The sequence below is a fragment of the Cariama cristata genome, unplaced genomic scaffold (genome assembly GCF_000690535.1).
Source record: "Cariama cristata isolate BGI_N322 unplaced genomic scaffold, ASM69053v1 Scaffold27119, whole genome shotgun sequence".
NCBI lineage: Eukaryota > Metazoa > Chordata > Aves > Cariamiformes > Cariamidae > Cariama > Cariama cristata.
In genome coordinates this window covers 1-15838 of record NW_009635625.1, presented here as the reverse complement: position 1 = coordinate 15838, position 15838 = coordinate 1, and the positions used below count along the sequence as shown (strand labels likewise).

Sequence of the window (15838 nt, the reverse complement as noted above, 5' to 3'; positions counted from 1 at the left end):
AAATTAAATATAATTAATAATAAAAATAATCAAGTAAAGATTTTAAAGGGCTTCCAATTCAACTACATCTGCTATGCAATCAAGAAGCCTAAAACTCAAATTAAGGTCCGTCATTATTTCACCCCAGTTTCTCAGTCCTTTAGCAAAGAAAGGGAAGCTGAGAAATACTAAAATACCCTAGATTAAAAGAAATAGAAAAAATTGCAAATTGTCTTTATGTGTTGTAAAAAAAGGACATGAAGAGTTCACCTTGCAGAACACTACTTCACAGGGCCTAAACTAGAATAGGTACTTAAGTGTCTTGTGTCACAACAGGAAAATTGTTCTTGTAGATGCCTCCATTATTCTATTTCCAGCATGAATGACCATCCCATTTTTAATGCATTGGAGAGTTTCACACGCGAACTTGCTCACTTTTCTCACATGCAAATCTATTCACTCCTACTTTTTCCACACACAAACTTAACTAATTTTTGTTAGCTTTACACGCTCAACTGATTCCAAAAAGCTGATTTTCCTTTTGATGTACCTAACCTTGCAATTTTCCTCCACCACAGAGGAACACATCCGAGAAAGAGAAACAAGTCAGCTTGCCCAGACAGATTCCCCAAAAGAGCACGGATTTCCTCAGTAGCCGAGGAGAATAGCCAGGCTGACGGATGATTAACCAAACCCACCCATCACTTGGCTGTGCACTCCAGCTTCCTCCGGCCTCATTTTTGTTGTGGAAGCACAACCTTCCACATACATTTTTTTTTACCCCCACTTCTTCAAGGACTTTAATGTACCCTGAACAGGGAAAACAAGATATCATCCCAGGATACTGAAAGAAGTGACACATTAAAAGCAGTAACAATTTTTTTAGTCTGCCAACCCTACCATATATAAGAGAAGACACTGTACCTGTATTCAAGAAAGGGAACAATAAGGGCAAGCTCAGAGTTATCCATCTGGTGTGAATGGCACATAAGGATTTGAAAAACATTTTGCAGATAGGAACAAAAACACTTTGGTAAATGGGAAAATGGGACAACATATACTAATTTGAATAGAAATGCAATGTTTGCATTTTTTCTTTGTCAAATAACTGATGTGCTAAACAAGGGAAATATGTGTTTGGGTTTTTTTTTAACTTTACTTACTATTTCAAATGACGCCCCACAAGATATTAATCAAACTGAAGAGATGAGGATTAGTACAGATGGCAAGAGATGGGAACTAATAAGGATGGCAGTGGATGGTGATTCAAAGAAAACAGTTAAACTGAGGAGATACTATAAATGGAGTCCCTGAACAATCAGTCATGATACTGATGTTTTTAATATTTTTGATGGTTGACCTTGGAACAAAAACATGAGTGTGCTAATAAAATTTGCTGATGACATGAATATGAGAATCAAAAATACAGCCTAGAACCAGAATATCTATATATATCATTCAGGAAAGAATGGATGATCCACAGAAGCAGACTAATAAAAAAAATGCTATGAAATATGATAGCACAGAGTTCAAAATCATGAACTGAAGGACTTACAAATGTTCATTTTAAACTGAAGGCTTCAACTGAAAAGAGAGGAGGAGAAAAATCTGTGTCTGCCAGTCAGCAACAGAATATCCATAAGGCATCAATCTGATGAGATCAAGAAAGAGGCTAATACTCCCAGGATTCCCAAGAAAGATCTGGAATATAAATGCTATTGCACTGGTACTAGGAAGACTTCACCTAGAATTCTGTATACAGTTGTGATCAATGACACTGAAGACCAGTAAATTAAACTTGAAATGGGTACAGAGAAGGGCCAGGAGAAGCAGACGTGATTCTATATATATTATTCCATTAAACAAACACAGTCAATTTTTGCCTATTTACTTTGCTACATCAAGTTAGGCCCCCTTCTTAAGCATTTCATAAGAAGTTTAGCATTATGAAACTCTAGTTCAAAGCAAGACCTTTGAATACATCTACAATATAAAAAAGCAATTAATATAACTTCCTCAGCAAAGCCCACATTAGAATATTAAAATAAATAGCAGCTGGTGGAAATACTTCCAAGGTCCCTAGGCTTTTCAGACAAGTGCTTTAATGGCCGAGATATAAATTTATATCTTTTTTAGATTAAATCTACAGAGACCCATGCCATATGTATATAGATTCTTCAAAACCTCTTATCATTTCAAAGTGTGGTCTCATGAGCAGTTCAAATAAGAGGACAGCACAGCAAAGCCTAAGCAATCCTTTTTTTGCAGAATTCAATGGAGACAACATTCAAATACAAAAATAAAGAGAGAGAGTTCTTGAAAAATATGAAAGCATAAGAGAAAACCCATCAAAATCTTCAAGGTCTTAAGCATCAGAATTCTAACAACAGTTTATCACCAGAGTCCCAAATAAGTATCCTCTGTACTATCACCCTCCATAGTAGAAAATGCAACAAATACAGAGGTTGTTGCAAAATCAAATGTGAATTCTTAAAAAAACCCAACATAATTACAGCATGATACCTGCATTTGCTGTGGGTAGTCCTAGAAAGGAACATGAGCAAATATTTATGTCCTTTTACTCCACTGAAAAAATAATTTCTAGATTTAACAGTAGGAAAATACACTGCAAGAATATGATGAACATACTGATTTTTTTTTTGCATTTTTTACAGTTTTAGCAAAATAAAATACAATGATAAAAAGCAGCTCTATGTATAAAGAAAAAAACCCCAACTTTCATGAATGCCTGACTAGGGATCTCACTGATCATTTTAATGCTAGTTTTAGAAGGACACAAAATAAATTCCAGATGTGAAAGGTCTGGTTATCTTTATTAGCACCCCAATTTCCTATGTTTGTTCCCCCTTGAGAACCCTACCACCCGCTTGAGGCTCACAGCGATGCTACTTGGTGCAAAGACTGCAAAAGCATCCCTTTCCTCCCTATTTTTGGGCAAGGAAGCGTATCTTCCTCCCACGAGGTAAGCATACTGTAGCTGCAGTGATTATATATACACCCTGCATGTACATATATATGCACACTTACACATATATACACACGAGGGGTTTTGTGTGTGTTTATATTTATACAAATGTATAGACACAGAGTATTCCTAACCTGTCACTCATAATCGTGGTTAGGCCAGGATGTGATATTATGAAGACCTAAGAATCTTTGCTTGGCAGCAATATTTCATATGCATGTAAGCTAACATACTACCACAGTAAGTTCTACAACTGAATGCTTCTTTTCCTATATATGTTATGAAGTACCCCAACATTTACTTTTGCTAGAGAATACTTATATTTTAATAGAAACAACAGGACAGACTTCCATTGTGCATTTTGTATAAACAGAATACAAAGCAAGGCTGCAGTCCTGCTTAGTAGGAGTGGCAAAAAAACAAGTACTCTTATCCCCATTTTACAGATGGGGAGATCTACATTCAGGCAAGGAAAGCTACCTCCTTGAGAACATAGAGGAATGCCAGACTTTTAACTTCTCCAGTAGATCATACTAGTTAAAGAAGAGTTCACCTTTAAGTTAAGTGGTGAGAGAGTCTCACCAAAATTACTATCTTTTCTCAGAGAGAACTAATTTTCACAGCTCTAGTAGTAAGGCAGAAGTAAAAACATTACTGGTAAATGTAGTGCTTAGTATCACACATGATCAGGTCTTGAAAGCTAGCAAAACAACTCCGAGTAGTAAGTTCACTGCACTTACTACTAAGTTCACATTTGCATGAACAAACCCTTAATTGCTGTGCTAATATTTACTTTGTAGATTTATTACTTTTTAATCATCTTCTTACCAACATGCCAATGACTTGGCATTTTGTCTATGTTCTCAACACTTGTTGCACAATTTACATATATTTAAATGGCTGCTTCGTTAAAAAAGATCAATCACTTGGCACCAGAGATCATACTTAGAATGGATTGCATTCAGTACTTACTGGTGCACACACAAACTATTCTTATGTATTTTTATTTTTGTACTTTTAAAAGAGAAGAAAATTAAATCTGTACGTCACCCTTTTAATTGTACATTATACTTCATTATTGCAGTACTTCATGTCATCACAGAAATTACAAACATGCATGACCGTCATCATTACATACTGGGTGCTAGGACAAAGGAGAAAAGTACCTGTCACGTTTGAGCGTAGCGGGTTTTGAGGTTGAAAAATCCAGACTTTGATATTCCCTCGACCCAAGAGTGGTGAGTTTCCAGCCTATCCAGCTTACGATTCTGCCCCAGATGTCCCAAGGCAAGCCTCCTGACTAGTAGAAATTAAACACTAAAGTAGAAACTAAAATCTAGAACCCAAAAACTAGACTAAAATATTGGCACAAGCAATTAATCTGAAGCTTGAGCAAGGATGAAGTGTTGCCAATGTCTGACCACTAGTCTTAAAATTAGGCCATTTATATCAGTCTTCTCTCTTTGTTTCTATGACTTGTTTTGGTTATGATCTTCATGGAACTACGACAATAATGAAAAAATGCACTACATGAAAGCTTCCCTCACTGTTTCAAACTGAGAGGTGTAGCAGGTTGCTGCTTTTTAGTTAGCAAGTCAGAACAATAAAAGTTCTTTCCAGCCCCTTCACAGTTCCTTTTGTTTTGTAGTACATTCTAAAAAAGGAATGAGCTAGAATAACTGCATATTGAAAAGGCAGTTTCAGCTTGGTCTAATTTTTCATACTTGCAGCAAAAAACTTTAGGAACCACCTTCTGAAACACATACCCCCTCAGAATCCCTCCTTCCCACCCCCTACAGCTCCTTCTGGCTCCTGCTGTCACACAGCAGGCTCAACAGGCAGAAACGGCTTTAAGAAAAAACTACTTGAAGCCAAAAGGGGAAACATTTACTAGTTGCAAGACTTCAGGTTCCCCGGTCCTCCTGACAGATTTGTTCCGATGCTTAGCTTTGCCCACTCCTCATCCCTGCGCTCCTGCTCCTCTCAAACACCGTTTGCAGCTGCCTTTGCCCAGCAGCCAAACCTGGCCAGCAGCAAAAAGCTGTCACGGTCCTCTATCACGCTGACCTCGCCATGGCTGTGCTTGACAGTATCCATTTCAAATATCCCTTAAGAAACCAGGCCTCTTTTTTCTTCAATTTTATACTGACTTCATAACTTTCCCAAAATTAAAAGATGCAATTAGTCTCAGTTTAGACCAAAACCAAAATCAAATGCAGGGAGCATGCTTCGTATTACAGCTGAAGACAGATTTTTCTTTCATACCTTGATTTCAAGCTGGTTGATGATATAAAAGGCTATCATTATTCCAGGATTACTCATTGCTGCTGAATCTCCAGCTTCTGGAATACCTATGTATCTAATGATATACATATGACACACATGCAAAACATATTTTATGCTCAATAAAGTGTAGGAGAATCCAGAGATTAAAAGGAAGCAAAACTACACTATCATTCCACATGGAGAAGCGGTCCCATGCAGGATAGAAGCAAGGTAGAATAATAAGCATAACATTAAGAAAACTTGCTCTCCCAGTCCTCATGATATGTTGGCTCTGATGATAAATACAGGACTACCGTTGCAAGTACACTTTTGGATACAAAATTAAAATTAATTTGAGTGCAATCTCTCTTAATTTTGTCCTTATGCTCCTCGTGATCTTGCTTAACTTCAGAGTAATCAGGAAATGCTAGTTACAAGCCTAAAATACTTTTCCCCCTCTTCCCCACCTTCTCTTTCATCCTCCTATCTCACCCCTCTAGCTTCGAAACATCAGGAACACAACACAGAAAATGCTGACAGATTCCAGAGGTTTGCTCAGTATGTTTACTACTCACTGCTGAGGGTAGATCAGCTATGCCAACAGTGCAGAAATGTGCAATACTTTCTTATTTGCAAGTGAGCTCTTCACAGCTCTAAGTGTACCCATCGTTCTGCACGTCCTGGAATTTACAGCTGGGTCCGTCTTTTCTGTAACAGAAAAGTGAATGACTCTATAGCTCTGACACCTCACTCCTTCCATCTACAGTCATCCAGAAATTTTGCTTGTTGTTTCTTTCCCAATGGGCTAGTTTTATGGCTCATTAATTACCTGTCAGTTTTGGTGTTGAGTGGGTTTTCTTTGGTGTGTTCGAGCACATTCCTGCATGGGTGTTATGAGTCTGATTTTCTTTTGGCAGAAGAAAAATGTTAATTTGAAAATGAGATTTCTTCCAGGAACCTTATACTTGTTCTAACACCTAGAATTGTTCAAGCACAAAAACCTAACAATAATACTCTAAATTTTTCACTTTTTCAATTTGTTCACTGGACAGCAATTTTATAGTCTGTTTCTATTCCGCAGTTAATCTGCTTATTACTGCTACTCAATCAGAGGAAAGAAAATTACTTTTTCTATCTATACAAAAAAAATACAACCACTAATATCCAAGGTATTAAGAGGTTTTTTCCCATGATACTAAAACTTAACTGGTAGGTGTTGTGGGTTTTTGGTTTGTTTAGGGAACATACTGAATTTTACCTTTATGTAGGCATAAACCAATAAAGCTATTCACTTTTGGGGTAATGAGGGAAAAACGTTCCGTAGATCTCATTTCTATGTGGTATTAGCAACACCACAGGGATACAGATGCAGAAATCCCCAGTACAGACTGAAATACAGAAAGATTGGATAGTTATTGTCTGTGTCTTCCATCTGGTATGGCGTGTGGGCTCTGAGGAACAGGTACCCTACAGTAACATCCATTGTGTATGATGAGGAAATAAAGAGAAAAAAGCTTCCTGAAAGTTATTTCTGACTGTATCAACAACGTCTTCCTGTGATTTACACTCACTAAAAATTATGTAATTTAATACAGAGCAACTGCTAAAACAGGCTAGCGGTGTGGAGATACACAGACCTACCAGTAGCATCTGAAGGGAAGAGCACATTTCAGACACATCATTTTAATGTAACAGGACTCTGCACCTAGGCATAGAGAGAAAACACTGGATAACTAAACATCTAAGACATTTCAGAGCTACAGATCCTACATTCCAAAATCTCCTACTGCAAATATCTTTCTTTGAAGTTGAATGTTCATCTCCAGCTGAAAGCATATCCAAAAAGAAAGACATTAATGTTCCAAAGCACACTAAGGGTCTGACCCACCATTCCCCATGCTGCAGCAATTTTTTAAAAAGCAGTTTAAAATATTGGTAAGAGCTCCCCTTACTGGTCTGCCTTCAAATCGTGAAGTCTTCAGTCCTGAAAATCTTTTATATGTAACAAAGATGAATAAAATATTACTTCTATTCCACATTAAAAAAAAAAAAAAAAGCTCCACATCAAATTTCTATCAGAGACTATTTTTTAAATTTCTTATTAGTTGTTAAGTCATAAGACCAAAGATAATTAGTTTAGGAAGAATTTGTTCTTCCATCATTATGAACTTCACCAATTTATTGAATTCTTAAGTTTGTATAACACATGTAAGCCTTGCAAAGTCTGAATTACAAAACAAATTCTGACATACTGAGTAATGCCTCACGCCACAGTAACCGCCACCAGCTTTAATGAGGCCATTCGTGGGATCACCAACCAGTCCGTTTGGGAAAAGGATCAGAATCTGCTGTGGAACTGGGAACTGCAAAAAGATTTATTTAAAAAAGCTTAATGTTTTCTTCAGTGGCCTACTGCCTGGTTGGAAGAACAAAATAGACCTCTCAGCTTGTGTTGGTTTCTAGGATTAAAAACTTGTTGATTTTTATATATAGATGTGTGTATATATACACAGTTTTCAGAGCCCTACTTTTTGCAAGCTCAACCTGGGGGCTGACTGAAATTGGATACTTTTATGGTGATGATGCCAGCTACGAAAGGTTAAAATAAGTCATTTTAATGACACCGTGAAATACCATTCTCTTCAATTCACAGTAAACAATCGTGTTAATGCATAAAATACGTGTTCTCTAGTTTGTTCTCACATACTTGAAGTGGTCCTGCAGAGCTAACCTGAGTGAGAAAAACAGTAAAACCTGTTGTCATGCCACATTAAAAGAAAGAAAAAAAAAAGAATTGGAAGATACGCTTTTGAATACACCCTACAATCCTGGAAAGACTGTAAACCAGGATTTCTTAATGTACAACAGCACTTGGAGAAGTTTTTGTCTAGCACGTCACACTAACCATCTAGCTCTCAGCACTGTGCTGAACATAGAACAAAACTCAAACTATCATAATAAGCACATTAAATTTCTAAACAAATAAATAAAAATACTCTATTACTTCTTCATTCCAAACAGATTCAGATGCCTAACTTTTTATGAAACACCACTGGCAGTTTAGCTACAAAGTCAAATCCACTCAGTCCGGGTTCTCTCAGGTAAAATGGTGCAATTCCCTTTTTCTTTCAGCACAGTTTTCTTTCTTGAGGCCACATCCATTCTCTACTGACTGTTGGTTATTTCTTCCTTTACTGCATTGGACAGTTATTCTCCCTGGGCTAACTGTTGCACCGGAGAGAAGGAAAGGGGACTTATGCATTGGTAACAAGCCAAGAAATTAATTATAATCCCTCTCTATACTGATTAACTCAGGGTCATCTTCATGGTGCAGCCAAACCCCACGTTAAAAAAAACCCCACCCTCCAGAATTGGCTTATCCCACAATTTCTAAAAGTATGTAAACATGGGACAGCATTTAGGCTTACCTGCTTTTGTGGTACACTATGGTCGTATTAGACAGTGTGCTTTGAAGACCGTTAATAAAGAAACTAAAAAAAAAATAATCTGAGGCTTGAACAAAAAACCAAAACACCAATTAGTGTAATTTTCAATAAAAATGAGGTGCCATCACTTTATTTTAATAGGAAGCTGCATTTTCAGTTTCCACCCCTCTCTTCCCATTTAACATAAATGCTTTGTTTGCATTGTTCAATTTCTCTTACCTTGCTTTAGAGATCTCTCTCATCTTTCCATCAAATATTACTCTTTATCTTCTGCATTTGTGTTAATGACAGTGGTATTGATAAGCCTGTTCAAAGCTACAGTAACTCCCCAAAAGCAACCGTTTACATCACAAAACACAAACAAGTGAACTTGCAAGCTTTTTTAGATCTGAGGAGCAAATAAGAAATGAAATTCAAATAAGTGTCCTTTAAGTAATTTTTCTACCATGCTCTTCCTCCAGTAGACAAGATACTTTCAACTCAGACTGAACGCAGAAAGTGAAGTACCAGCTCAACCCTTAGTAGTGAAAGCACATCAAGATAAAATTTGCTGCCTCAATAAGAAACAAGAAGTCTGTCAGTCAAGCTCTATTCTTGCTGCTCAAGCAGGACCTGAGCAGAGTATAGTCCCGATCCTAGATACCAGCCAAAACCAAGTGAACTTATTAGCTATGGATAGAAATGTTAAATTAACATATAATATTCCAAATACAGCAAGAGCTGATGTTCTCACCATATCAACTCTGTTTGCAAAACATGTATATATTTAAACAGAGCTCCTTTTATTCTCAAATGCTTCCAGCCTTTAAAAAAATATATATTCTTAACACAATATTTCATTCCAAGCTCCACTCACCAATAGTATTTCACACCTAAATGAAAGACAGCAAAAACATTTAAAATCTGTAAGTGTAAATGTTAACTATCTCAAAATGTCTTGGTATTTTTAAAGCTAGTATCTAATCTTCTCCCATCTGGGCAATATATATACATGTATTTTTAAAAGCATATAAATTCCAGGATTATATGCATTAAAAAAAACAAACAACAAAACAAACAACTTTCTGGGGTCCAAGTTTATTCAACCCCAGAAACCCTTGGGTGTTTTGGGATTTTTTAATACATACACATACTCAAGTTCTAAAAGCTTCCTCATTGGATTTACTTCACCATATGACATGATTCAACTCTTTTTTCCCTAGAAACTAAAAAAACCTCAGCTTCTTAGACCCCATAAGGAGACATCAATTTGCTTCTTTCTATCTTCTGTTTATTCTTCCAGCATAGAATCAGTTAGGCTTGGTTAGGTTGTAGGAAGGATCTAAGTCTTGACAGGTTTAGAAGTTAAAATCCATAAACATGTTTGCTCAAAAAAGATTGAGAGCAAAGAGTACAAGAATGCGTGCCTAACTGTTTAGTTCACACAGTTTGGAACTTCATCCCTTTGTATTACACAAGCCTTTTATCATTGGAAATACAAGCTAAAACATAGGTAATGCAACAATAAAGCTGTACAATTATCCAGGAGAAAAAGACAAGAACTGCAAAAAGTTTATCATAGACTTAAAAGAAAAATCACAACAGAAACGTAGCACTAGACATGCTAAACAGAGAGAAGTTTAACAGCTGTAATTCTAACAGCACTTTTCAAATACTGTCATTTGAAGAGAGAGGGAGGATCATTGACCTTTCATCAAAACCTGGATGAAAAATAAACTAGGATTCCAAAGAAAGGATATAAAACACTTAAATAAATTGCATTAAGCTATCATGCCATGTTAAGACTACTGATTATCTCTCCATTAAGAGAGCATCCAATAATCTTCCACAAAATAAGTTATGAGGTGAATATTTGACCAATCTCAAGAAAGAAGTAAGGAACCACAAACCTTTCATAAAAAATTTCAACTTTTTATTTCAAGCAAGGATGTGTAGCTGGTTCTTGATCTATGTGAATGGGGAAACATCCACTTGTAAAAGAAAGAGATGAAACAACTTGGACCAAAGCCCATTGTTCTACAGAGTCAGAGAGAGAAGGGGCGGAGTACCAGAAACTACATGAAACTAAATTCCACAGGGCTATTTGCTCATCCACACGGGCCTGAATATATGCAGATCTGCGGAGCTTTCTTTGAACAGCTTTTAGATTAAAAACGTCTAATGAAACTTTCTTCTGAAGCTTCCCTGTTCCGGCGGGGGGATACACACACACACACACAACAGACACAAAACCAACAAAACAACCCAAACCCAAACCTACCAATTAATCTGATCTCTACTGCACAAGAAAAAAAAAAGCAATGGTGGGACAGTCAGTAAAGAAAACTGTTCCTTATAAAAGCCTTTCTATTTACACTCATTCTTCCCCAAAGATAAAAAGATGGCTTCTATCTGATGTACATGAGCAACTCTGAAAACCAAGCTTCCCTTTAAAGTAATATCCTAGAAGTCTTTCATTTATAAATGATTACTTATAGATCCAATGAATTTGACTATTTGGAGTAGGAAGTAGGATAAGAGAAAACATAATGCATGTTATTCTTTTTGTTTCTGTAATCTGTATCTGCCATGTTTGTAGACAGAAATCTTCACAAGTTTTATCATCACGTCCTAGCTGACTTACCACATAAGCCAGCGTCTGAGAGAGTGAGTTACAAATAGAGTGCAAAAAAACCCTATGAAACTATACAGCTTTTGCTTTGCAGCAAAGTGCAATAGGGGAGGAAGAGCTAAGCTGAAGGAAAAAAACAAAGAAAACCCTGACGAACCCAAGACCCCCCAAACCAGCTTTCTTTTTCACAGGAAGAGCAACCAAGTCTTTATTTCCCTTTCCTGATCACATAGCTTACTGTGACTAGGTATTAGCTTCAGTGGAAAAATACAAGCAGTTATATCTAAAGCATTGTTCTCCCATTTATGTTACCCCTTTAATTTGCTATTGTTGATATGCAAGTAATCAGTTAAGATGTGATTAATCATGATCCAGATATGATGATCTGGGGTAGTCAATTTTGTTGTCCCCATCCTCCCATATGCCCCCCTCCCCTCCAAACTCCTAGATTCCCACCACCACTCCCCAAACCCAGAACAACACAGAAAGCATAGCCTTCGTAAAAGTAAACAAGTAGTATGGGGCATTTGTAAAGTGTTTGGAAACAAACAAACAAAACAACAAAAAAACCCAACAAAACAAAAACTCACATCCACTTTCATTTTGGTGTATAAAACCCATTAAGTTAAAGTAATATCTGACCATGCCTTCAACTTACAGAGCACAGATCATACTTTGACATTCTTTACATTCTATCAGTCACACTATAACCAGATTTAATCAATTCCACAGGAATGTAACATGCCAGAGGAGTTCATATAGCATTCCAATACAGAGACACTAACTTTTGGGTCATATTGTCTTGCAAGACAAAAATCCTAAAGGAAAAACAGAGAGCATGCATCAAAAATTCTCTAGGCAAGTCCTCGAGTGCATCATTTTAAGGATTTTAATAAAGATACGATAATCTTTCAAAATGAGAAATAAAATCCAATTCAAGAGTATGTCTATGAAAATGATCCATTTTCTAGAGTAGCCACTTCCATGTAGAACTTACTAACCACAGTGTATCTATGAAAACAGTAACAACCCAAGCTATTGAAATTCACTATTCCAAAACTTGCAGTAATCTCATTTCTCTTGTCTTTTTACTTCTGAGTAATAGGAAAAGAGTTCTGGTCCATTAACTCGCCCACTCTCTCCTGGAGGAAGTTAACCAACTCGGCTAATACAAAGACATGAGTTTCATCCAGGTCTTGTATGATGAACTTCTTTCCCAATGCATTTGACTCATCCAAGTACAGCAGAAACTGCTTCATTGCTGGGTCACTGTAGAGACAAACACACATCAGATCCCACCTCATTGTAATGGGATACAGGTAAAAGCAAACAAAAACCCCACCATTTGAAGACACTCCCAAAATTCTTTGGGAAATTAATTTTAATTTCAAGAGTTGCTCACAACTTAAAGTTTATGAAGCTCTTGAAAAAGTTGTTTCTTTCACAACAGTAATTGCTTGGGTTACTTTAGAGATAGAAATAAACCGATAACAAAGTCAAACGAGAAGAACTGGCTGCTTGATTAGCAGAGTGCTACAAAAACCCAACCCAACCCTTAATAAGGCAAGTTTGAACTCAAATTTCTATCTTCAGCAATAGCACCACAAAAACTTGTTTTCTTAAAGCATATTTTTGTTTAAGGGTAACCAAAACCCAGAACGTATATCTCACTTGCAGTAGTATAGCACAGAGAAAAAGTGGTCTTCTATGAGTTGTACATTTATCAGACCATACCTGAACAGTCTCTTCTTTTTCATGATGTCACCTTCTAAGTTAAATTTAAGTGCTTAGAAGAAAACAATGTGGAAGTATGAAAATTACAGGTAACTGAAACAGCTGCATTACACTAAGCAGCTAGATAAAGTGGCTTCAAAATATAAGCTCTTTGATCCACTGAAATTTTGAAGAATTCAGACAATTTTATTCTGATACTAGTTTTTACCAAAGAGGAAAAACATGCTCTTTGGTAAAACTTAGTATTTGATCACAACAACTGGTGAATAATACATGCAAGAAATACAGGAAATTGGAATCAGGTAGCTCAGGACACTTTCAAAATTATGAACATCGTTGTTTTGGCAACATGGTAATTCTTAAATAGAATTTTTAATAACATAGTAAATCTTAAAAAGAACTTCTTGGTTAATCTTCTCTCTTTTAAATGCAGTATGAGGAAGAATTCTCCCTTACCTGTAAGTATATATGGTGCAAAGACACGTACTACGAGACCACATCCTTCCCCTGTCCCCTACCCAGTAACTCAAAAAACAACCTTTAATATTAGCCTCAAACCCAAAGAAGCATGACTAGCGTAAGTTGAGTTTTCAAAGTACTAAGTAATTTTGAGGAAACGAGAATGGGAAATTCTTCTTTAGAAGAGCCATTATTTAAGTTCTCTGGCATTTAAGAAGAGAAACAAAAGAGAAACAGAAGAGTTGAGAAAAATCAGATACCAGAAGTATGTGATTCCCAGTATTCTTCCACAGCCCCCTTTGGATGGGTGCAGGGAGGTTTAGTTTTCCCTTGTTTCATTCAGCTGCACTTCAGTGACTGGATTTGTAGGGCTAGATGGCAGGAGCTTTTGTCCTAGCTGGTACAACCAGCCCATATGATGTTAGGCGATATCCAGAGACTGGTTTTCACACAATCAACATACAGAACTGTAATCAGTGGCAGTTGATGTATGTCACAGATGTATCTCATTACAATACGTGAAGATTATAATCGTTGATACGGTGTCTTCAAGAAAAGTTTAGCTATTTATTAGAAGAGTATGGAAAAAAAAAGACCTGCACAACATTTCACTACTTTATTTGCATGATTTACATATTCAGAAGTGTCCCTTTTTTTTCCGCTCCCTGTCCATTTGGTATCTTAAACATCCTCAGAAAATTGGGTTGTAAAAAAACTTGTTTCTGAAGTGTAAACAAAGGGAGAAGTTTATAGTAATTCTCCATCTTCTCCTAGGATGGAATTTTGTGCCCAATCTTAGGCTACCCTTATGCAAAGGTGGGGAGGAAACAGACAAATTGAAACTACCAAGAGCTAGCAAAACCAACTCAAAGGTCAGTTTCGCAGGGGGCTGTTGAAAAAGTCTGATAGCACAACACATGCTGAAGATTTGTTATCAGATAGAAACTTGCCTTCTCCTTCCAGGGAGAACAATTAAGTTCCATGCTAATACTAAGTGAGACGTGGCCATGGAGCTGAATAAAACCAGACAGATCTTTAGGTATGTGTAAAATAAACACATAAAGTGCAAAATAAAATATTTTGCTAACTGCTTGAGATTTTAGAACTTCTTGCCTTGTCAGTCGAGAATTCTGCTCTGGGCATCTTTACATAGCCAGCTGCAGGCAGGCAATTTCTTGTGCTTCAGAAGGCTTGTCAATGTACTAGCATGGAGCCAAATTTGAGAAGACAGGCTTTTTGATATAGCGGAGTTTAGGCTATGCGTGAGCAGTTCAGAGCCATGAGACATCCAGACTTCAGCTGGCTAATGTCCCGTCAGCTCAGAAGTTAGCTGCTGCAAGATCACAGCTATATGCAGGCACATCACAAGAGGTTCAAGGTTCTTCTGCTTCTGTGCCGTTATAATCTGTTAATAAGTTTACAATCTAAGTGTACAGCTGAAATCTTGTACGTCATGTAATGCTATGCAATGACCTCACAAATCTTGACTGATGCTTCTTTTCACTTTGGAGGTAACCAGTTATCTGATTCTTAGTCTAGAGAGTTCAGACTGTATGAAAAGATATTTACTACACATAAATCAAAAGCTTACTTTTACAAACTACAAGCATATTCCTTTCGAGTATGATCTACAGGCAGAGCCACATGTCAGCCTTGAACAGAATTTGGACTGGAGTTGATGAAAAAAAGACAAGAAAGAAAAGACAAAAGATTATTTCATCTCGCTCTAGAATCAGTCAAGAAACACATTGCTTACAAACAACAACAAAAACCCCATTATTTGTAAGCAATATAAAGAACAAGAATATAAAGAACAAGGAGTAACATCTAATGGTTAAGTATAAGTGGAAAACATTAGCTTGAAACAAAAAACGAGTTTGGAATTAGGATTACCTACAACTGCCTCTCTCCTTCTTCCCCTGAAGGCCACACTTTTCTCTTGTCTGCTTGTTCAGCATCACCCCTCCTCACGACAATTCCTTTCTTTTTTTGGTCTAGACTCTTAAGTTACTTAGACTATTTCCAGCTCTAAAGAAATAAGCAGGCTTTGACACAACAAGAAATGATCAGTGCCGGCACTAACCATTCAATCAGAACTCCTTTCAGAACATTCACCATCTTCTCAGTTTTCTTACAAACGCGGAAAGGAAGAGGTGAGGAGCACAACTCTTGCTTTGGGTTACACACGTGAACAGAGGAAACCTGAAAGAAAAAGAAACCACGCCTTGGTTGAACTCGGCGATCCTTCAAGACAACTCACCTCCCCCGGGACGGGCAGCGCCGCCCGGCTTAGGCCGAGCGCCTGCGGGCTCGGAGAGAGGGGCGCAGGGCCAGACCTGGGTAGCGGAGCCCACTCAG

At 37.2% G+C, this 15838-nt stretch overlaps 1 protein-coding gene across 1 annotated transcript; it reads right to left on the bottom strand.

Moving 5' to 3' along the window:
- Nucleotides 1-12162: 12162 nt before the first annotated feature.
- Nucleotides 12163-15598, bottom strand: GTF2H5 (general transcription factor IIH, polypeptide 5). The gene is made up of 2 exons (XM_009707623.1): nt 15564-15598; nt 12163-12556 (listed from the first exon to the last, which is right to left on the bottom strand). The coding sequence occupies exons 1-2, from the start codon at nt 15596-15598 to the stop codon at nt 12376-12378; spliced, it is 216 nt and encodes a 71-aa protein (XP_009705925.1). The 3' UTR covers nt 12163-12375.
- Between the last annotated feature and the right edge of the window lie 240 nt (nt 15599-15838).

Excerpts from the sequence above, each read along its gene's own strand:
- GTF2H5 (XM_009707623.1), bottom strand. The coding sequence starts at position 15,598 with ATGGTGAATGTTCTGAAAGGAGTTCTGATTGAATG. Across the intron at positions 12,557-15,563 it reads AAAGGAGTTCTGATTGAATG|TGACCCAGCAATGAAGCAGT; the intron begins GTTAGTGCCGGC and ends TTGTCTCTACAG.